Here is a 22,500-nt window from a genome sequence, read left to right on the forward strand (position 1 = left end):
AGTGCAAACAGTCCTTGGCGGGGGTGGGAGGAGCCTCTGCAGATTTTCTGAGCCCTGGTCAGGCAGGGTCTTTTTGCGATCTCCAGGATAGGAGGAAGAGGAGTCCTGATGATCTTTTCCGCCGTCCTCAGCACTTTCTGCAGAGACTTCCAGTCTTTTTTTCTGGTCAATTGACTTCTCCTTGGCTGTTGTAGTGTCACACTTCATGTTGTCGTGTCTTGTTCCACTGTCACTGCTCTTGTGTCTGTCGCGTCTTTTCTGGCTTAAAGATGTGTTGCGGCTTTAAATGATTGTGTTGTGTCGTTTGTATTTGTTGTGGCTTTTGCAATCGTGTTGTAGCTGAAAGTTATTGTGTTGTAATTAATGATGCTGTCCTGTGGCGTTTGTTGTGACCTTTTTTAATCATTGTAGCTATCCGCCATTTATTAATAATAATAATAATCCAGTGTTTTCATTTTTCTAGTGTCGATAAACTCAATTGATTCCCTTTTAAAACAATCTTAGATTGATACTGTCAGTTTGTGACGAATCCCAAGATGCAGAGAAGGAGGCAGGCAATGAGTAAGAAAACATGGTTTTAATTTACACACTAAAACAAAACCAAACAAAGGGTACAAACAAAAAGCTCGCACGAGGTGGATAACAAGCTAGGCTATGAACAAACAAAACTGGAAGCAGGGAACAAAAGACAGTAAGCTACACAAAGCTACCAAATATAGCTTACCGCTACGCTGCAACGACACAACAGGAGCGACAATACATGACAATAATCCAGCACAGGCTTGAGGAGAAAACAGGTCTAAATAGGAGCGGGCTGATTGACACCAGGTGTGGCCAGGTGCCAATCAGCCGCAGCTGAGGGGACACAGCACTCTGGGAGAAAGACAGGAAACCAACATAATAAGAGCGCTGACAGGAAACACTACACACACAGAGGAAACAAAGACAAATGCAGAGGAAAAAAACAAAACATAGTCAAACATAGTCAGCCTGACAGATACCTTTTTATCGGAAGGCAAACTTGCCGAGCACATATAAATCCGTATATCAAAATATAGATTAATCGTTACTCCCGTAGTTGTTAGATTTTCCGCGAGTGGTTTGTTTGATTTTCTCATAGTTCTGCTGTCTCCTGTTAGTTCCCTGTTACACATTAACACATTCACCTTTGTCCTAAAACTTTGTCTTTACCTTCATCCACTTTTGGTGCCTGTCTCCACCACATTGCAGCAAGACACCCACGTTGTAATCGCACATGAGTTAATTTTTTTTTTTTTTTTTAAACATTTGCTTATAGGGTTTTTACAGACATACGAATGATAGAAGTAAACACAAATACATCAAATGCTGTTCCCGCAACTAGTAAAATAAAATAAATACATCCAATATATGTACATTTCAGGCCAAATGCCATCATCTTCCGCTTATCCGAGGTCATGTCGCGGGGGCAACAGCCTAAGCAGGGAAACCCAGACTTGCCTCTCCCCAGCCACTTCGTCTAGCTCTTCCCGGGGGATCCCGAGGCGTTCCCAGGCCAGCCGGGAGACATAGTCTTCCCAACGTGTCCTGGGTCTTCCCCGTGGCCTCCTACCGGTTGGACGTGCCCTAAACACCTCCCTAGGGAGGCGTTCGGGTGGCATCCTGACCAGATGCCCGAACCACCTCATCTGGCTCCTCTCCATGTGAAGGAGCAGCGGCTTTACTTTGAGTTCCTCCCGGATGGCAGAGCTTCTCACCCTATCTCTAAGGGAGAGACCCGCCACACGGCGGAGGAAACTCATTTGGGCCGCTTGTACCCGTGATCTTATCCTTTCGGTCATGACCCAAAGCTCATGACCATAGGTGAGGATGGGACCGTAGATCGACTGGTAAATGGAGAGCTTTGCCTTCCGGCTCAGCTCCTTCTTCCCCACAACGGATCGGTACAACGTCCGCATTACTGAAGACGCCGCACCGATCCGCCTGTCGATCTCACGATCCACTCTTCCCTCACTCGTGAACAAGACTCCTAAGTACTTGAACTCCTCCACTTGGGGCAGGGTCTCCTCCCCAACCCGGAGATGGCACTCCACCCTTTTCCGGGCGAGAACCATGGACTCGGACTTGGAGGTGCTGATTCTCATTCCGGTCGCTTCACACTCTGCTGCGAACCGATCCAGCGAGAGCTGAAGATCCCGGTCAGATGAAGCCATCAGGACCACATCATCTGCAAAAAGCAGAGACCTAATCCTGCGGTCACCAAACCGGAACCCCTCAAGGCCTTGACTGCGCCTAGAAATTCTGTCCATAAAAGTTATGAACAGAATCAGTGACAAAGGACAGCCTTTGTCAGCCTACTAATACTTAGAGTATTAGTAGTCTAGGCCAGTGTTTTTCAATCGTTTCTGAGCCAAGGCACATTGTTTTCATTGAAAAAATGCAGAGGCACACCACCAGCAGAAAACATTGAAAAATTAAAGTCAGTAGCTGATATTGACAGAAAAAGTCAATATCAACTACTGATATTGCAGGTACTGCAATAGCTAATATAGCTCTTGTCTCAAAGTAGGTGTACTCTCTCCACCTGTCACATCACACCCTGACCTATTTTGACTTTTACCTTATTTTCCTGTGCGTAGTGTTTTAGTTCTTGTCTTGCGCTCCTATTTTGGTGGTATTTTCCTGTAGCAGTTTCATGTCAATCAAACTATTTAAATTGTGCGGATGATATCCTTCTTTGTGCGGACATTGTTGATTGTCATGTCTTGTACGGTTGTACTTTGTTGGTGCAGTCTCTGCTCCACACCCTGTAAGTCTTTGCTGTCGTCCAGCATTCTGTTTTTCTTGACTTTGCAGCCAATTCAGTTTTAGTTTCGTTTTGCATAGCCTTTGCTGAGCTTCAATGGCTTTTCTTAGGGGCACTAACATTTTGTTTATTTTTGATTCAAACATTAGATAAGTTTTTACCTGCACAATAATAATAATAATAGATTTTATTTGTAAAAAGCACTTTACGTTGAGCAAACAACCTCAAAGTGCCACAGTGTAAAAAATAGTAATAATAAAAATAAATAAAATATAAAACTAGAAACAGCCCAAAGGTTACAACCAGCATGCATGTCTATAGAAAGGCTTTTTTAAAAAGATGGGGTTTTAAGCCTTTTTTAAAAGCATCCACAGTCTGAGGTTCCCTCAGGTGGTCAGGGAGAGCGTTCCACAGACTGGGAGCAGCGGAGCAGAAAGCCCGGTCTCCCATTGTTCGAAGCTTTGTCCGTGGAGGTTGGAGGAGGTTAGCCTGTTTGGAGCGGAGGTGTCGTGTGGAGGATTTGGGGGTGAGCAGTTCCTTGAGGTAGAGGGGGGCATTTCCATGGAGGCACTGGTGAGTTAGTAGGGAGATTTTGAATTCAATCCTGAATGGAACAGGAAGCCAGTGAAGGGATTTGAGAGTTGGTGTGATGTGTTCATGTTTCCGCACTCTCATCAGGATCCTCGCAGCACTATTTTGTATGTACTGCAGCTTCTGGATGTTCTTGCTGGGGATCCTGACAAGAAGTGCGTTGCAGTAGTCGAGCCTGGAGGAGACAAAGGCTCCCGCTGTCATCTGCATATTTCGTTCACGGCAAACCATTGTCGTTTCACACGACGTGTTCCCGACATCTACAAAGCAATTAGCTACTCGCTGCCACCTACTGATATGGAAGAGTATTACACGGTTACTCTGCCGAGCTCTAGACAGCACCGATACTCAACAACAGGAGTGCTCACACTTTTTCAGCATACAAGCTACTTTTAAAATGATCAAGTCAAAATGATCTACCTACTACAAAAATGCAAAACATATAATTATTTCTAAATAATTATATGTTGAGTATACAACATATATATGTATAGACAACATATATATATATATATATATATATATATATATATATATATATATATATATATATATATATATATATATATATATATATATATATATATATATAATGTGTGTGTATAGGGTATACAAAATCCTTAAAACTCATTAGTATACTCTAGCCTTTAAATAGACTCCCTTTTTAGACCAGTTGATCTGCCGTTTCTTTTCTTTTTCTCCTATGTCCCACTCTCCCTTGTGGAGGGGGTCCGGTCCGATCCGGTGGCCATGTACTGCTTGCCTGTGTATCGGCTGGGGACATCTCTGCGCTGCTGATCCGCCTCCGCTTGGGATGGTTTCCTGCTGGCTCTGCTGTGAGCGGGACTCTCGCTGCTGTGTTGGATCCGCTTTGGACTGGACTCTCGCGACTGTGTTGGATCCAATATGGATTGAACTTTCACAGTATCATGTTAGACCCGCTCGACATCCATTGCTTTCCTCCTCTCCAAGGTTCTCATAGTCATCATTGTCACCGACGTCCCACTGGGTGTGAGTTTTCCTTGCCCTTATGTGGGCCTACCGAGGATGTGGTAGTGGTTTGTGCAGCCCTTTGAGACACCAGTGATTTAGGGCTATATAAGTAAACATTGATTGATTGATTGATAAATATATTGAGGATTCTTTATATCTACAATGTATGTTGACGAACATGCATAACCGCATGAGCCAATATTGCACAACACAAAACAATTAACTATGTACATTTTTTGTCATTACCCGAGTTTACTCTGATGACTTGCACTGAAGACGGTGTTGTATTTTGCATGAATAGTCCGAAAATGCCTCTCCACATTTCCCTTCTTTGGTATTGCGATGGTAGACTGGCAGATGAGGTAAACGCACTTCGAAAATGTCATCGTGAAAAAAAATTCCTCATGAAAGTGATGAGTTTTTGTCTTCTTACTTGGTCCAGCTCCTCCACTCATTTTTATACCCTTTCTTAGGTTTAACAGAAAAAACTGAGGGCTGAAAATTGGCGGTAACACGCTGACAAGCTCTTTAGTTTTGCTACACTGAGCGCCGTTGTTTGCGCATGTGCAGTGACCTAAGTGTTTATCAATCAAAAGACAGGATGGATGATAGGCTTACGTCAATTTTTTTCGATGTAATGCGATCTACCAATACTACCTTTGCGATCGACTGGTAGATCGCGATCGACGTATTGAGGACCCTTGCTCAACAACAACACATCATTTGCAGACTATTATTACTGGTTTGCAAAAAACATCTTTAACACAATTAGGTGAAACGAGATAATCTCCCACGGCACACCAAACTATCTCAAGGCAGAGTGTGCCGCGGCACAGTGGTTGAAAAACACTGGTCTAGGTGTCAGGTTGGAAACGCATTGTGATGCACGAGGACCAAGACAGGCAGGAATTGCAGGTAGGAGCTGGTTTTAATATACAGAAATAACATAACACTGGTATTAAATGGCAAAATAAAGTGCGTGCCTTCGCACGGGAAGCTAACGCTAAACGCAGCAGCGAGTCCAGAGTCCAAAATTGACGTGCTGAGCGCACACGAAGCTAAGGCGTAACTTAGCACAAAGTAGAGATACCAACGTGAAAGTTGCATGAAGCAAACAACGAATCAAGAAAGAACTGAGGTAGAAAACAGGCTTAAATACTAAGGCAGAAATCAAAAACCAGGTGCGTGTCAAAAGCAGAGCAGGTGGAACAAATGTGAAACCATGGTAACAAGAATAAAACAAGGAAGTGCACAACTAGGGATGGGAAGAGTCCAAAAATAATCAGGGAACACAAAATGACTCAAAAACCAAAACAATGTATGATCCGGGCGGCGGATCATAACTCTACGCAGACTTGACACACATGAATACTTTAGAGCTGGTCTGCAGAGAAGGTGTTTGGAAACGTGAGCACACAAAAACATTCAAATTATGTTCTTTGAGTCTTTCCTCCGTTGTGTTTTCTCGCTGACCAAGTTTGCTCCTGTCTTGCAGTGTCATCCAGGCGCCGCTGCCGCTGCCTGTAGACAAGGTAAGGACAGAATGTGCCTGATGTGATGATGCATTCTCCCTCCGTCTCTCTTCCACCCACTGGACTAGTCAGCTGACCCGAGGAATGTGTGGTCTGCCACCTAACTTGCTGAAACCATAGCTCTTCTCCCTTTTTCCATGTCTTGGGTCTAAGGGCCATGACCTGAGGAAAGCCAGCCTTTATAGCAACATTCCTAACAAGATGGCCTCTTTATGTTTACTGGATTAAGTGAGAGTGTGAAAACGTCCTTCTTCGTCCTCTTAGGCTGTAAACGTTGGCACTTAGAGTTTTTATCCGCAAGAAGAGCGATAAAGCTTGGGTGTTCTGTTCTGTGTCTCTAGCAGTCAGAACAACAGCGCCTCAGTGTAACCTGTCAGAGGAATGTGTGTGTGCGTGTGCGTGCGTGACTACATTTTGAGCCACTTCTCTAACATAATTAAGTGTACCACGCTCCCTCAGCTCTCAATTGAGTTTCACACACACTGGCTTTTTCTGTTAATTAAAGTTGCAAATGTAGAGTCAGGTTTTAAATGAAGGCCTCTTCCGTGGTACTGATTTCTTTTAATATTTAATCTGGTGTTGTAATTGCATGGAGGTTAATTTGTGTCTTTGTTGCAAAAACTTTTTTCGGAGACTGAATTTATGCTAACTGAATTTTTTTTACGTTTTAACATTTTCTACTGAAATTTTCAAATTGTGCTGACAAATTCCATCCATCCATCCATCTTTTTCCGCTTATCCGAGGTTGGGTCGCGGGGGCTGCAGCCTAAGCAGAGAAGCCCAGACTTCCCTCTCCCCAGCCACTTCATCTAGCTCCTCCCGGGGGATCCCGAGGCGTTCCCAGGCCAACCGGGAGACATAGTCTTCCCAACGTGTCCTGGGTCTTCCTCGTGGCCTCCTACCGGTCGGACATGCCCAAAACACCTCCCAAGGGAGGCGTTCGGGTGGCATCCTGACCAGATGCCCTGACCACCTCATCTGGCTCCTCTCCATGTGGAGGAGCAGCGGCTTTACTTTGAGTTCCTCCCAGATGGCAGAGCTTCTCACCCTATCTCTAAGGGAGAGCTCCGCCACCCGGCGGTGGAAACTCATTTAGGCCGCTTGTACCCGTGATCTTGTCTTTTTGGTCATGACCCAAAGCTCATGACCATAGGTGAGGATGGGAACGTAGCTCGACTGGCAAATTGAGAGCTTTGCCTTCCAGCTCAGCTCCTTCTTCACCACTACGGATCGATACAGCGTCCGCATTACTGAAGACGCCGCACCGATATCTGCCTGTCGACCTCACCATCCACTCTTCCCTCACTCGTGAACAAGACCCCTAGGTACTTGAACTCCTCCACTTGGGGCAGGGTCTCCTCCCCAACCCGGAGTTGGCACTCCACCCTTTTCCGGGCGAAAACCATGGACTCGGACTTGGAGGTGCTGATTCTCATCCTAGTCGCTCATTCTATTTTGTACTTATTTATTAACTAGGACAGGGGTCGGCAACCTTTACTACTCAAAGAGCCATTTTGGGAGCCACAAGACTCTTGAAATTTATAATGAAATAACACTGTATACATTGTTATTTCATTAATTAACCAGGGGTCTCAGACACGCAGGCCGCAATTAAATTGGAACATTTGATGTTAGTGTGGCCAGTAAGTTTTAAATGAATCCCGCTTATTAGCATCACGCATACAATTCCTCCCGATTTGTCCGGGAGATTCGCGGGTTACGGAGTGATTATTCACTCGGACGTCTGCTGAGCAATACCCAATCAACATGATAAAGGCGTGTTACGATGGCACTATCTTTAGTGCCCTCCACAACTTGTACAAACAGTTTACCAGTCAGGTCACGCGTTATGTGGCTTCTGCTGACACACACATGCGACTGCAGGGCATTCTTGTTCAACAGCCATACAGGTTACACTGAGGGTTGTGATATAAACAACTTTGACACTGTTACAAATGTGCGCCACAATGTGAACCCACACCAAACAAGAATGACAAACACATTTCGGGAAAACATTCGCACTGTAACACAACATAAACACAACATTACAAATACCCAGAATCCCATGCAACCTTGACTTTTCCAGGCTACATTATACACCGCGCTTCCACCCCCCACCCCCTCCTGCGTTGGTCGAGGTGGTGTGGGGTGGGGTTGTGGTAGCGTGGTGTATAAGGTAGCCTGGAAAAGTCAAGGTTGCATGGGATTCTGGGTATTTGTAATGTTGTGTTACAGTGCGGATGTTTTCCCGAAATGTGTTTGTCATTCTTGTTTGGTGTGGGTTCACAGTGTTGATTAATTAATTGCATAAAATTCAGTGCAGATATATTGGTTGGTTAGTCTGTCTCCCAGCTGGCCCGTAACACCCCGTGATCCCCCTGGAGGAGCTGCACCAAGTGGCTCGATAGAGGGGGAAGTCTTGGCTTCTCTGCTTAGGCTGCTGCCCCCTCGACCCGACCTCATATAAGCAGAAGAAGATAGATGGAATATTGGTTGCTATTTTTTTTTTAAGCAACCAATATTTTTTTTCTGCGCACTGAATTTTAAAAGAGTTTTTTTAATGGAATTGATTTTTTAACCACGAATTTCGCGTACAATTTTTTTATTCAATAGCATTGTCAGCGTATTTTCATAAAAAAAAATTAGTTCACAAAATTTGAACCTAAATTAAAGCTGCAAGTAGCGTTGAGGAACCGTGCTCCACCATGCAACTCGGGTTTCACGTCAGCCGGCGGACAAGCATGACAGTCAAAAAAAAATCGAAAAAAAATTCGGAAGATTGGTGCATGTGGAAGGAAGTTCCGACAGTTATAATTTTCTACCAGAATGAGGCGATGTTGGTGTCGATATCAACGACTGGTCATGATCAGACCCCAACAATTTCAGTTTGGAAGGAAATCCGATCATCAAAAGTGAAGTAATGACAGTTTGATTGTTGATGGCGGGGGCCAGTTTTTGCCACCAGGCTCCGCCCACCACAAATGTGTACTAACATGCGCTGACCCATCTTGCACTTTGCGGTACCAATTCTGATCAAGATCTGAGTTTTTGGAGCCGAGTTATAAAGGTTTCAAGTTTTGTGCCGAGGCCTTAGATCACAGTTTGGCGTCATGCCACGCCCACATTCTAAGGTGAAGGCAAAATTCCCATGCAATTTATTAAAATTTAAATTTAAAGTACCAATGATTGTCACACACACACTAGGTATCATCGCCTATTTGTCTAGTATGTTTCATTTGAAAGGCAACTCATTTGGTCAAAGTCCCTAGAACAGGGGTCGGCAACCCAAAATGTTGAAAGAGCCATATTGGACCAAAAATACAAAAACATATCCGTCTGGATCCGCAAAAAATTAAAAGCCATATTACATACAGATATTGTGTCATGAGATATAAATTGAAACTAACTAAATGAGATCCAATATAGCTACAAATGAGGCATAAAGATGCAATATGTACATACAGCTAGCCTAAATAGCATGTTAGCATCGATTAGCTTGCAGTCATGCAGTGACCAAATATGTCTGATTAGCACTCCACACAAGTCAATAACATCAACAAAACTCACCTTTGTGCATTCGTGCACAACGTTAAAAGTTTGGTGGACAAAATGAGAGAAAAAGAAGGGGTATAAAACACGTCTTAGAAAGTCGGAGAAAGTTATACATGTAAACAAACTACGGTGAGTTCAAGGACCGCCAAAATTAGTAGGACAAACCGGCGCTTGCCAAATACTCGAATCAGTGAAGCATGTTTAATACAAACTGTGCTTTATAACAATTAGGGAGGTTTGTGTCATGTTTGTCCTCCTACAGAAACCATATTAAAACAACAAATATGTTTTTTGTCCCTTTTCATCTTTTTCCAATTTTTTTATATATTTTTGAAAAAGCTCCAGAGAGCCACTAGGGCGTTGCTAAAGAGCTGCATGCGGCTCGCCGACCCCCACCCTAGAAGGAGCTCTTTGAAGTATGACCCTTGTTTTTGGCCTAAAAAGGGCCGGCGGAAACCAAGATGGCTGACTTCCTGTTGGATTTCAAATATGGGTTCTTGAGATTTTTACATGCGTCCTGTCATTAACGACGCCAGTGGCGATATTTGTGAAGTAAATTATATTTATATAGCACTTTTCTCTAGTGACTCAAAGCACTTTTTACATAGTGTAAACCCAATATAAAAGTTACATTTAAAGCAGTGTGGGTGGCACTGGGAGCAGCTGGGTAAAGTGTCTTGCCCAAGGACACAACGGCAGTAACTAGGATGGCGGAAGTGGGGATCAAACCTGGAACCCTCAAGTTGCTGTCACGGCCACTCTACCAACAATGCTATACCGCCCAAGGAGCGAGGGGCCCAATTTTTCTAATTTTAAAGGGGGCGCTAGAGAGCCAATTTTTGAAGTTTGGGTTCAGGACCCTTAAAATATCTGATTTTTTGCCGGATCGGACATGCTTGCAAAAATTGGTGAGTTTTCATGCCTTCTAAAATAGCATCAAAGTGGGAGAATAATATTAAACAAAGCCATTTCAACAGGGCCTTCGCAGCGTTTTGCAATTCACTTGCATAAATTCGGTGGAAAAATAAGAAAATATTTTGTAATAAAAACACAAATAAACCTGGTATAAATGGGTTTATTTAGGACTATTTTCATTTTTACCCTCCAACCATCCAAACGGTTAATTTTTCACCAAACGTTGTTTATGTGTGCCTCTTGTAGGTTGCGGCCAACACTCCCAGTATGTATTCTCAGGAACTCTTCCAGCTCTCCCAGTATCTACAGGTAACACAGCGACACCCGCTGGTAGTCGCATACAATGACACCCCAAACCATTGAACCACGTTAGAAGACACGTGCATTAAATCCTCCATGACTGATGGTATGGATCCCGTCCCTCTGTCTGCCAGGAGGCCTTACACAGGGAGCAGATGTTGGAGCAGAAGCTGGCCACCCTACAGCGTCTGCTCGTCAACACTCAGGAGGCCTCGGAGAGCAGCTGGCAGGTCGGAAAAAGAACCCGAATAACAGGAAGGTTTTTGTCAGAAGCCGTGAACTGAGCATATTCCTTCATCAGGCTCTGATTGATGAAGACCGTTTGCTGTCCAGGCTGGAGGTGATGGGCAGTCAACTGCAGGCTTACTCAAAGGTGAGGCACACTCTCCCCCAGACCCTTGAAGCAGTAACACCTACTTGTCTCCTGACGGAATAAATAAAGTACTATCTAATCTAATCTAATTGTCCATGCATGTTCCTCTCAGTCCCAGACAGAGGACGGCATTCGGAAAGAGCTCCTTGCTCTCCAGGACGACAAACACAACTATGAGACCACGGCCAAAGAGTCTCTCAGGAGAGTCCTGCAGGAGAAGATCGAGGTGGTCAGAAAGCTGTCGGAGGTGGAGGTGGGCCCTGCACACGATTGCCAGAATCAATTTGTGGTCTTCTGATGTTGGCTGGGAAATATCGAGATGTTGACTTCTGGCCCCCGCAGCGCTCGCTGAGCAACACGGAAGACGAGTGCACCCACCTGAAGGAAATGTCTGAGAGGAGCCAGGAGGAGCTGAGGGAGCTGGCCAACAAATACAACGCTGCAGTCAATGAAATCAAAGAGCTTACAGACAAAATAAAGGTGAGCTGCCTCTCAACTCAACTGGCTTGCAATACTTTGGCTGGACACTGGAAGATCTCACTTAGAAGGTCTCTGAAGTTGGATGACTTACAATACTGTTCAGGAAAGTGCTGCTCCAATTAATGGACATACCTGACCATGAAAGTTGGTGTTGTAGTTGAGTCATCGTTTATTGTTGACCGCCTGAAGTTTTAGTTAAGTCGTTTATTGTTGACCTCCCAAAGTTTTAGTTGAGTCGTCGTTTATTGTTCACCGCCTGAAGTTTTAGTTGAGTCGTTTATTGTTGACCGCCTGAAGTTTTAGTTAAGTCGTTTATTGTTGACCTCCCAAAGTTTTAGTTGAGTCGTCGTTTATTGTTCACCGCCTGAAGTTTTTGTTGAGTCGTTTATTGTTGACCGCCTGAAGTTTTAGTTAAGTCGTTTATTGTTGACCTCCCAAAGTTTTAGTTGAGTCGTCGTTTATTGTTGACCGCCTGAAGTTTTTGTTGAGTCGTTTATTGTTGACCTCCCAAAGTTTTAGAGTCGTTTATTGTTGACCTCCCTAAGTTTTAGTTGAGTCGTCGTTTATTGACGACTGCCTGAAGTTTCAGTTGAGTCGTTGTTTATTGTTGACCGCCTGAAGTTTTAGTTGAGTGTTGTTGACCTCCTGAAGTTTTTTAATTGTCATTTTTAGTTGACCGCCACATGTACTAATAATTGGTCTCTGCCGGGCTTTAATTCTTCCCCCTTTATTTGTATTTTGGCGCAGTCTTCTGACCTGTCCACTGCTTCACGGGACATTTTCCTCACCATCAACCCTTTTCTTAACTGTTGCGCCCACTTGTGCCCCTCCTGCAGGAAGCGGAGGGCCGCCAAGAGGAGCTGACCCAGCGGGGGGCGTCGGAGAAGCGAGCGCTGGAGTTGCGTATCGAGGAGATGGAGGAGAAGGAGCAGGTTCTCCAGGCTCGCATTGAGGCTCTACAGGCCGACAACGACTTCACCAACGAGAGGCTCGCCGCCCTGCAGGGTACTCGCACACGGACCTTCCTGCTCCAACTCTTAACACACTCAACAGCCGATCAAGCATCAAACACCCCGTAGACATGGTTACCCTGGCAACCAAGCCAGTCAACGCTTATTTTTTTCCCACAGTGCGCTTAGAGCAGCTCCAAGAGAAAAGCATTAAGGAAAACAACAGTCTGGGTGAGTGTCGCCTTCTTTGGCCGGACTCTCTCATCTTTGTCCTCCGTGGCCTCTGACTTCTCCTCCACATCCTGCGTGCATGAATTCTGCATGACATCTTCCTGCACGCACGACCACAAACTGGTGCTTGTGGTGGCTTTCTGTTCATCTGGCTAATGCTGGCCATCACCTATCCCTCATCTTCTTCTTGGGTGACCATGTCCACATGGTTGGTTGTTCCTCCTGAGAGTGCACCAGAGTGGTCACGATGCTAATCGTCTGTGCCTGGGTTTACTGCTCTGGTGGAGGTTGTTGACATTAACCATGATTCACTGCTTGCTCTGACCTGAATCAGTTGAAATAATCAACTTAAATACTGCTCCAGTCACCATGATCTGGTTTATGCCTGGTCTACGTCCGTGTGTGGCTGTTTCACGAGAGATGTGTTCTCTCTAAAATGCATTCCGGATAATCTGGGTGGATTCCCTCGGCGGGCAAACTGTACACCTCTTTGTCTCTCTTTTTCTGGGGGTTAAAACAAAAACAGCACTTGCTTCGCCTGGTTTGGTGTCTGGTGATGGAATTGAGCACACAGAATGCCGGAGGTGCTTGAACCCCCACTCCTTCCTCCACACTGCTCACCCCGTGAAGAATCTTCTGCCTTTTCAACCCAAAACGACCCTTGTCATGTGGTCAAATGACAGATGAGGACTTAGGCTCCCCTGAAGCGGGAGAGGAGCCCGCGGAGGAGGGTCCAAGCTTGGAGACACCCGAGAGCCATGAGGAAGAAGAAGAGGAAGATGAGGAGGACACCGACACAGACGAGGGTGCAGTCGGTGAAGACGCAGATGGTAGTGGTGGTTTCATTATGATCATCACTTTAAAGTGCAAGTGGAGTGGAAAAACTAGTCGCCTCCATATTGAAGCTATTATCATAAATATCTGATTTATGACACCAAAACACTTCCAAAGGTTACGAATAAATAGATCAAATCAAAATAGTACCAATCTCACAGAGATTCCTGAGCCATTTTGAGAGTTAATGAGTCACGTGAGCACCCCACGTAGAGGAGGAACCACAGATCCCTTCCCCATCAACAACAATGCTAATCAGTCTTTGTGAGAGCCAACAGTGTTACTTTGGGGAAATGATGATCCAGATCCTTATATTTTCGAGCCCAAACACAAATGAGTAATAAGTTTTAGAAGTCGACTTCTACCCGGCGGATCCCAGCATTGCTAGGTGCTAAACATACAAGCTAACCGTAATAAACCATGAAAAACAAACACCCACTGTAATATTTCCGCTCTCGCTGGGTTGCAGACATAATTCTGTTTGGGTGAAGAATCATTCGCAAGGGTTAAAAAAAAAGTTGCTGCTAGTTTGACTTTTTCGCCATCTCGGGGATGTGAAAGTGGACCATCCTGTCGGTCCATGGCCACATTTGTCTACGAGCAGGTGAGAGATGCATGAACTATAATCTAGAATTTACTTTTAGCAAGTTTGACACGAAGCAGAAGCAGCCGCCGGCTTGTAGTGTGTCAACAATGCTATCAATGCGCCACTAAAATAGTGCGTCTGCGTCCGCGCTTATAATAACAATATCACTCATATTTGATAAATTTTTAGGTCACAACATGTAAATGGAGTATTGTTGCGGTTTCTGGATTTTCTTTAAAGATTATAATGCAGCGTCCATCTCTCGACTCAATTGTTAGCTATTTATTTACGATTTCGACTGCATTAAAAAGCCAAGAAGATAAGGATTGTAAATGATACACGGCACATTTTTTGTGTATTTCCAGTATGACTGATCTAATAACATGGTTAAAGTGCAGAAGCATTGCTACTGTGATGTCAATCTCTGAAAATAGCCAAAGATATTCTGAGCGGAATATTCAAAATGGCTGACTGAATTTGTGACATTTTAGACAGTATTTTCACATACTTTACACAAATAAGCATACGAAGTCAACTTGTTTTTCCACTCTACTGCTACTTTATTGGAAAAAAAGGCTAATTAGGATAAAGGAATGTTACATTTTCAGATAACAAAACACAAGTTTGTTCAGCATATTTAAACTGTTATACAGCCTCATCTCATTTTTGCCCCAACGTGTAATGAGTTCTCCTTACTCTCTAGCTCTACTCTCTAAAATGCTCATCCATCTCCGTGGCAGCTGAGTCCTTTTAGGCGATGGGAATTTCTGTGTAAAGACAAAGACTTGAATGTAGAACCAATTATTTTCTGGAACCAACCCCCTGAGGTGACAAACATTTTTCCCACTGCCCCTGAATTGAAATTCTAACGAGAACCCGGCAATAATTATTTATTTCTATCCTCATTGCTGGTAAACTGAAGGGTTACAGAGGTATGTTTGGTATTATTTCCTGGCCGAGCCTGTTGATTAACTCAAGCAGTGCTGCCACCTGGCTGGAGGAGTGTTAATTGTTCCAGAACAAAAAGGTGCTAATGCCGGAAGTCCCCCAGCGCCCTACTATTTGAGAAGTCAAGCAGAAGCAGAAGTCAAGCATGTGGACGCCATCACCGTGTTTCTACTTTCCTTTTCAAAAGACCTTCCTCTAAGTTGTGATGTTGAGTCCAAGCTATTTGTTTATTGACCAACACGCCGGACTGTAGTCAGCTGGAGGCGTGTCTTAATGAAATTAAACAATGGATGTCCGCTAACTTTTTGCAACTTAACGCCAAAAAAACAGAAATGCTGATTATCGGTCCTGCTAGACACCAACCTCTATTTAATAATACAACTTTAACATTTGACAACCAAATAATAAAACAAGGTGACTCGGTAAAAAATCTGGGTATTATCTTCGACCCAACTCTCTCCTTTGAGTCACACATTAAAAGCGTTACTAAAACGGCCTTCTTTCATCTCCGTAATATCGCTAAAATTCGCTCCATTTTGTCCACTAAGGACGCCGAGATCATTATCCATGCGTTTGTTACGTCTCGCCTCGATTACTGTAACGTATTATTTTCGGGTCTCCCCATGTCTAGCATTAAAAGATTACAGTTGGTACAAAATGCGGCTGCTAGACTTTTGACAAGAAAGTTTGATCATATTACGCCTGTACTGTATATACCTTTTATATACATATATACATACATATATACCTATACTGGCTCACCTGCACTGGCTTCCTGTGCACTTAAGATGTGACTTTAAGGTTTTACTAATTACGTATAAAATATTACACGGTCTAGCTCCAGCCTATCTTGCCGATTGTATTGTACCATATGTGCCGGCAAGAAATCTGCGTTCAAAAGACTCCGGCTTATTAGTGATTCCTAGAGCCCAAAAAAAGTCTGCGGGCTATAGAGCGTTTTCCGTTCGGGCTCCAGTACTCTGGAATGCCCTCCCGGTAACAGTTCGAGATGCTACCTCAGTAGAAGCATTTAAGTCTCACCTTAAAACTCATCTGTATACTCTAGCCTTTAAATAGACGTCCTTTTTAGACCAGTTGATCTGCCGCTTCTTTTCTTTCTCCTATGTCCCCCCCTCCCTTGTGGAGGGGGTCCGGTCCGATGACCATTGATGAAGTACTGGCTGTCCAGAGTCGAGACCCATGATGGACCGCTCGCCTGTGTATCGGTTGGGGACATCTCTACGCTGCTGATCCACCTCCGCTTGAGATGGTTTCCTGTGGACGGGACTCTCGCTGCTGTCTTGGATCCGCTTGAACTGAACTCTCGCGGCTGTGTTGGAGCCACTATGGATTGAACTTTCACAGTATCATGTTAGACCCGGTCGACATCCATTGCTTTCGGTCCCCTAGAGGGGGGGGTTGCCCACATCTGAGGTCCTCTCCAAGGTTTCTCATAGTCAGCATTGTCAGTGGCGTCCCACTGGATGTGAATTCTCCCTGCCCACTGGATGTGAGTTTTCCTTGCCCTTTTGTGGGTTCTTCGGAGGATGTTGTAGTCGTAATGATTTGTGCAGTCCTTTGAGACATTTGTGATTTGGGGCTATATAAATAAACATCGATTGATTGATTGATTGATTGATATATTGAGGTCTGCTCTTTGGTTTGACGTAATCCCCTATTGGTACTTCTCAACCCAAGGTTATCTTACATGAGCACGGTACAGTAAATCATGTCTTGCAGTATAAGTTCTGTGCACGGATTAGTAGGAGGAGTCTCGGAACTTACTTTGGAAGCAAGCTGTTTGGAAGGAGAAAATGTGGTGTGAAGTGTTCCAACTAAAGTGGTTTAAACTGACGAGTTCACGTATTTCACTTTAAACGTCTACTTCCTGTTTGAAGAAGAACTACCTTTTACATGTCTGACTGAAATGCCTCAGCGTGGTGCTCAGGTTTTCTCTCTGTTCTCTTTTGTCATGCTCCCCCCGTGTTTGTCATTCCTGCATCGTCATGGTCTGTCTCCATGCTCTCTGTGTGTCACGCTCGTGTAAACGGTTACATGCCGGAAGCTCTTCAAGTGTATCTAAGATATGGAATGAATAAGCAGAGTCTGTGTGTTTTTGTCAGACAACTGTCACGTTAACAGCGGAGGAGACGCCACTCGAATCCAACAGTTGATTGAGTGTCCGCGTGAGTACATACACTATCACATTTCCTCTTGTTTGCCGCCGTCAGCCTAACTCTTACACTCACTGGCTGCAACAATACGTTGATACACCTGCATAACCTTTAGTCATGAGAACACTACTGCCTTTCCAAAGATGCTCATGCTCACTTTAAAGTGGGAGAGGTATTCATTTAACAGTCAATCGAAGTGTACTTAAATAGCCCTTCATCACAAATGTCTCCAAGTAGTGTTGTATTGAACTAATTAGGTTACTCCAAACGACTGTGCAGGTATACCAAATGTTGTGGCCCAGGCTTGGGCAATTATTTTGACTCGGGGGGCCAAATTTAGAGAGAAAAATGTGTCTGGGGGTTGGTATATCTGATTTTTAGAAACACGAATACAAAACTTCACAATAATGTCTAATTGAAGGCTAAAAACGTTATGACAGACCACATTAAAATGCAGAATGGGATTTTTACTTTTTTTACTGAGTGAGACCCCCAGAATGTACACGAAAATTAAGAACGGAGGATTTACAATATGAACGATAAAACACTGAATATTGACAACATATGAACGTCAAACCCCCTCTCGGTAGACATTATTTACAATCGAGTGAAACACAACAAAAATGCAACAAACACAGCGATATATGAACACGAACGGAAACCCCCGTCCCCCCCACACACACCTACAATCTGATATATCACTAAGCTTTAGAAATTTGTTGTAAAAATCTCTTTCCGCGTCTGTCCCTGACACCCGCATTTCAGGCTGGTCGCTATGGAAACACTCTGTGGAAACGCCCCCCACCCACACTGCTTGGTGCCTCGTCTGAGCTGCTGTGACTTAGATCAGTGGTCCCCAACCTTTTTTGTAGCTGCGGACCGGTAAACGCTTGATCATTTTGTCCCGCGGCCCGGCAGGGGTCGGGGGAATTTTAAATTTATTTTTATTTTTTTATTTTTTGTCATGAAAAAGGGAGGTTTTGGGGTTGGTGCACTAATTGTAAGTGTATCTTGTGTTTTTTATGTTGATTTAATAAAAACAATAAAATAAATAAATAACTACAAAATAAATAATTAAAAATTATTCTGCGGCCCGTTACCAATTATTCAATTCAATTGATGTAAATTTTATTTTTTATTTAGTAAAAATGTACTAAAGCATGGGTGTCAAACTCTGGCCCGCGGGCCAAATTTGGCCCGCCGTGTAATTTCATTTGGCCCTTGAGGCAATATCAAATTAACATTAGAGCTGGCCCGCCGCTGTAACACCGCATTCACCACTAACACTCATACTCGTCAACCCTCCCGATTTTCCCAGGAGACTCCCGAAGTTCAGTTCCTCTCCCAATTTCCACCCGGACAATAATAGTGGGGTTGGGCTGTAAAAGCACTGCCTTCGGCGTTCTCTACATTTCGCCACGTCCGCTTTTCCTCCATACAAACAGCGTGCCGGCCCACTCACATAATATATGCGGCTCATACACACACACAAGTGTATGCAAGGCATACTTGGTCAACAGCCATACAGGTCACACTGAGGGTGGCTGTATAAACAACTTTAGCACTGTTACAAATATACGCCACACTGTGAACCCACAGCAAACAAGAATGACAAACACATTTCGGGAGAACATCCGCACCGTAACACAACATAAACACAGCCGAACAAATACCCAGAACCCCTTGCATCACTAACTCGTCCGGCATGCTACAATATACACCCCCGCTACCACCAAACCCCGCCGCCGAAAAGAGACATTACATTTGTATTTTTATTTTATTTGATATGCCATTGGTATATTTTAATTATTATTATTTAAAACTCGATTTTGCACGTCACTATAAAGTTATATAAGCGTTGCTTGGTCAATATTCAATGCAAAACTTGTTTGGGTCCCTATTAAAGGATTAATTTGTTCAACCTTGGCCCGCGGCTTCGTTCAGTTTTAAATGTTGGCCCACTCTGTATTTGAGTTTGACACCCCTGTACTAAAGTATATCTTCTACATGTTAAGACATCTTTCATTTTCTTGCGTTTGAGTCATTCCAGACACATGAATGCGCTGGTGATGCAAGCCACAGCTTTGCACACAGAATTCTATAGAAGCATGCATAGCTTTCTGTTGTGTAGATTGCTGTTCCACATTCTAGATGTGTGCTGCCGGTTCAACACATGGCACACAGCTCGCAGCGTGATAACAGAGAATGATTAAATGTCTGTGTGGTAAAAGCCCCGTATGCACGCAAAATCCTCATTTTATTAAGGGGGTCTGCACCACTTTTCAATTGCACACGCAACAAGCCTATTAATAGTACACACTATTTTATTATTTGCACATGCTGCCTAGCGCGTGGTATTTAGATCTTAGTAAATCAGGCTCCAAGTTTTGAAGTATCTTGCTTAATTAGAATGTGTTCCCAGCCATAATTTAAGCACATATTTCTTAAGGGGTTGTTTCCTGCTTCAAAATATCAACTTAGTAAATCATGTCTAAAAAAAAAAAAAGCAGGAAAGGAACAAATTTGCCTTATTGCTTGGCGGCGGTTGCTTTTGGCTTTGAAGTTTGCAGCCATTTGGCTGTGGATGGTGCCCTTAAATCTTCCCTTTGCAGCAAATCTGCATGCTCTCTCAGTCTCACCATCTCGCTTGTGTCTCTTGAAATGTCCCTTTCAAATCTCCTCCTCCGCACTCTTCCCCTCAAAGAGACGATTTTCTCCTCAGCAATGGCTGAAAGTTGCTGGATTGTGTCACCAGTTACATGGAGAAATACAAAACATCTTTTTTTCCCCATGCTGGTTTCTCATGAATCATTTAGTGGTTAGATCAGAATACCATTGCGGTAAACTAAATGCTGGAAAATCTTGAATTTGGCAAAAGCAAATATTTAATATACTTTGGCAAAGATTGAAATAATTAACATACTCTATTCCAGTGTTTTTCAACCACTGTGCCGCAGCACACAAGTGTGCCCTGAGATACAGTCTGGTGTGCCGTGGGAGATTATCTAGTTTCCCCTATTTGGGTTAATGATATTTTTTGCAAACCAGTAATTATAGTCGCAAATGATGTGTTGTAGTTGAGTGTCCATGCTATCCAGAGCTCGGCATAATAACCGTGTAATACTCTTCCGTATCAGTAGGTGGCAGTCGGTAGCCCATCCATCTTCTTCCGCTTAGCCGAGGTCGGGTCGCGGGGGCAGCAGCCTAAGCAGGGAAGCCCAGACTTCCCTTCCCCGTGGCCTCCTACCGGTTGGACGTGCCCTAAACACCTCCCTAGGGAGGCGTTCGGGTGGCATCCTGACTAGATGCCCGAACCACCTCATCTGGCTCTTCTCGAGGTGGAGGAGCAGCGGCTTTACTTTGAGTTCCTCCCAGATGGCAGAGCTTCTCACCCTATCTCTAAGGGAGAGACCCGCCACACGGCGAAGGAAACTCATTTGGGCCGCTTGTACCCGTGATCTTATCCTTTCGGTCATGACCCAAAGCTCATGACCATAGGTGAGGATGGGAACGTAGATCGACCGGTAAATGGAGAGCTTTGCCTTCCGGCTCAGCTCCTTCTTCACCACAACGGATCGGTACAACGTCCGCATTACTGAAGACGTCGCACCGATCCACCTGTCGATCTCACCATCCACTCTTCCCCCACTCGTCGGTAGCCAATTACTTTATATATGTTGTAAACAGCAGGAGGCAGCATGGGTAAAAATGTATCCAATGCTTAAACCAAAAATAAACAAACGGTGAGTACCCCTAAGAAAAGGCTTGGAAGCTTAGGGAAGGCTATGCAGAACAAAACTAAAACTGAACTGTTTCCGAAGTAAACAAAAACCGAATGCTGGACGACAGCAAAGACTTACTGTGGAACAAAGACGGCGTACACAAAATACATCAGAACATGACATGACAATCAACAATATCCCCACAAAGAAGGATGAAAACAATTGAAATATTCTTGATTGCTAAAACAAAGCAGATGCAGGAAATATGGCTCAAAGGAAGACATGAAACTGCCACAGGAAAATACCAAAAAAAACAGAAAATGCCACCAAAATAGGAGCGAAAGACAAGAAGTAAAACACTGCACACAGGAAAACAGCACAAAACTCCAAATAAGTCAGGGTGTGATGTTTCTGTACACCTTCTTTGAGACAAGAGCTATAGTGATGCATGATTGCTTATGATTTAAAGTCATATCCAACAATTGTAATGACTTTTTACCGTCAACTGAGTTTCTTTTTTTAATGATTTCTGCTGGCGGTGTGCCTCCGCATTTTTTCAATGCGAAAAGTGTGCCTTGCTTCAAAAAAGTTTGAAAAACACTGGTTTATTTAAATATACTCTAATCCAGATAAACAGTATCATTGATATCATTACATTTATCTCCATGGAAACAGCAGCATTGGTTAATTGGTTTCCTTTCACTGCTGATATTAGCTGTTTTCTTTTTTTCCCCTCTTGTCTCTGCAGCAGTGAAACAGCTGAAGGAAGCAGTCAGTTCGTCAATCCATAAACTGGCCAACTTTGATGGTGAGAGCTTTGCTAATAAAACGGCTTTTGGGAGGATGGACGAGTTCAGTCCTGACCTGAATGATTTATTCGCTGCTTATTTGAAATGGGAATAAATAAGTGGCACTTTTAGGAAGGGTGCACTTACTTCATTGTGTTTGTGTGCAGACACCCACCTGCAGAACAACCAGACAGCAGAAGACAACATCCTCACCAGCCCGGATCGTCTTAAAGGTACAGTACATCTCCACTTCCTCACTCAAGGCTGCTAAATGCTCTTTAGACGATTCACCTTCGGAATGAAAGTGTGAGATGAAATAGATACTGTATTTTCTGGACCACACGTGTCAAACTCAAGGGCCAGATCGGGCCCGACACCTCATTTAATATGGAGCGGGGAAGCCTGGGAGTAATGTGGATTTTTCATCTTTCTTACTAAATGTTTTCATTGTTTCCATTTTGCCAAAAAAATTGTATGTAATACCGTATTTCCTTGAATTGCCGCCAGGTCTATAGTATGCGCCTGCCTGGAATTACTGCCGGGTCAAATTCGTTTCGCAAAATATTATTTTTATTAGCGCATGTCTGGAATTTCCGCCGGGTCAAACTCGTCACATCACAAGTGACACTTCACCTGTCATCATTTTCAAAATGGAGGAGGCTGATTTCAATCATTTGAGTTTAGGAAGGACGAAGTGTTTGAGTTATATTATAGAACTTACAAATGCTGCTTGAAGTGATGAATGA

General features: G+C 43.9%; 1 protein-coding gene and 1 long non-coding RNA gene across 11 annotated transcripts in view; one reads left to right on the forward strand and one right to left on the reverse strand.

The window, feature by feature from the left end:
* LOC133546085 (uncharacterized) overlaps positions 1-22,500 on the reverse strand; it is a 424,415-nt gene that overhangs the window by 238,438 nt on the left and 163,477 nt on the right. The gene's annotated exons all lie outside the window — the stretch shown is intronic.
* The window catches only part of slmapa (sarcolemma associated protein a), a 107,682-nt gene that overhangs the window by 56,520 nt on the left and 28,662 nt on the right, over positions 1-22,500 (forward strand). For 5 of the 10 annotated variants that reach the window (XR_009804954.1, XM_061891756.1, XM_061891738.1 and 2 more), the window contains 12 exons: positions 5,865-5,901; positions 10,615-10,677; positions 10,803-10,898; positions 10,970-11,041; positions 11,154-11,294; positions 11,384-11,521; positions 12,358-12,526; positions 12,652-12,702; positions 13,386-13,532; positions 17,194-17,256; positions 21,715-21,774; positions 21,922-21,987. Coding sequence is in view for 9 of the 10 variants with exons in the window: in XM_061891756.1 (XP_061747740.1) it covers positions 5,865-5,901; positions 10,615-10,677; positions 10,803-10,898; positions 10,970-11,041; positions 11,154-11,294; positions 11,384-11,521; positions 12,358-12,526; positions 12,652-12,702; positions 13,386-13,532; positions 17,194-17,256; positions 21,715-21,774; positions 21,922-21,987 (1,103 nt within the window). In the remaining variant the exon portion in view is untranslated. The remainder of the gene's footprint in view (positions 1-5,864; positions 5,902-10,614; positions 10,678-10,802; positions 10,899-10,969; positions 11,042-11,153; positions 11,295-11,383; positions 11,522-12,357; positions 12,527-12,651; positions 12,703-13,385; positions 13,533-17,193; positions 17,257-21,714; positions 21,775-21,921; positions 21,988-22,500) is intronic. The other 5 variants (XM_061891793.1, XM_061891810.1, XM_061891767.1 and 2 more) reach the window with 4 other exon arrangements.

This window comes from Nerophis ophidion, linkage group LG02 (assembly GCF_033978795.1).
Source record: "Nerophis ophidion isolate RoL-2023_Sa linkage group LG02, RoL_Noph_v1.0, whole genome shotgun sequence".
Classification (NCBI taxonomy): domain Eukaryota; kingdom Metazoa; phylum Chordata; class Actinopteri; order Syngnathiformes; family Syngnathidae; genus Nerophis; species Nerophis ophidion.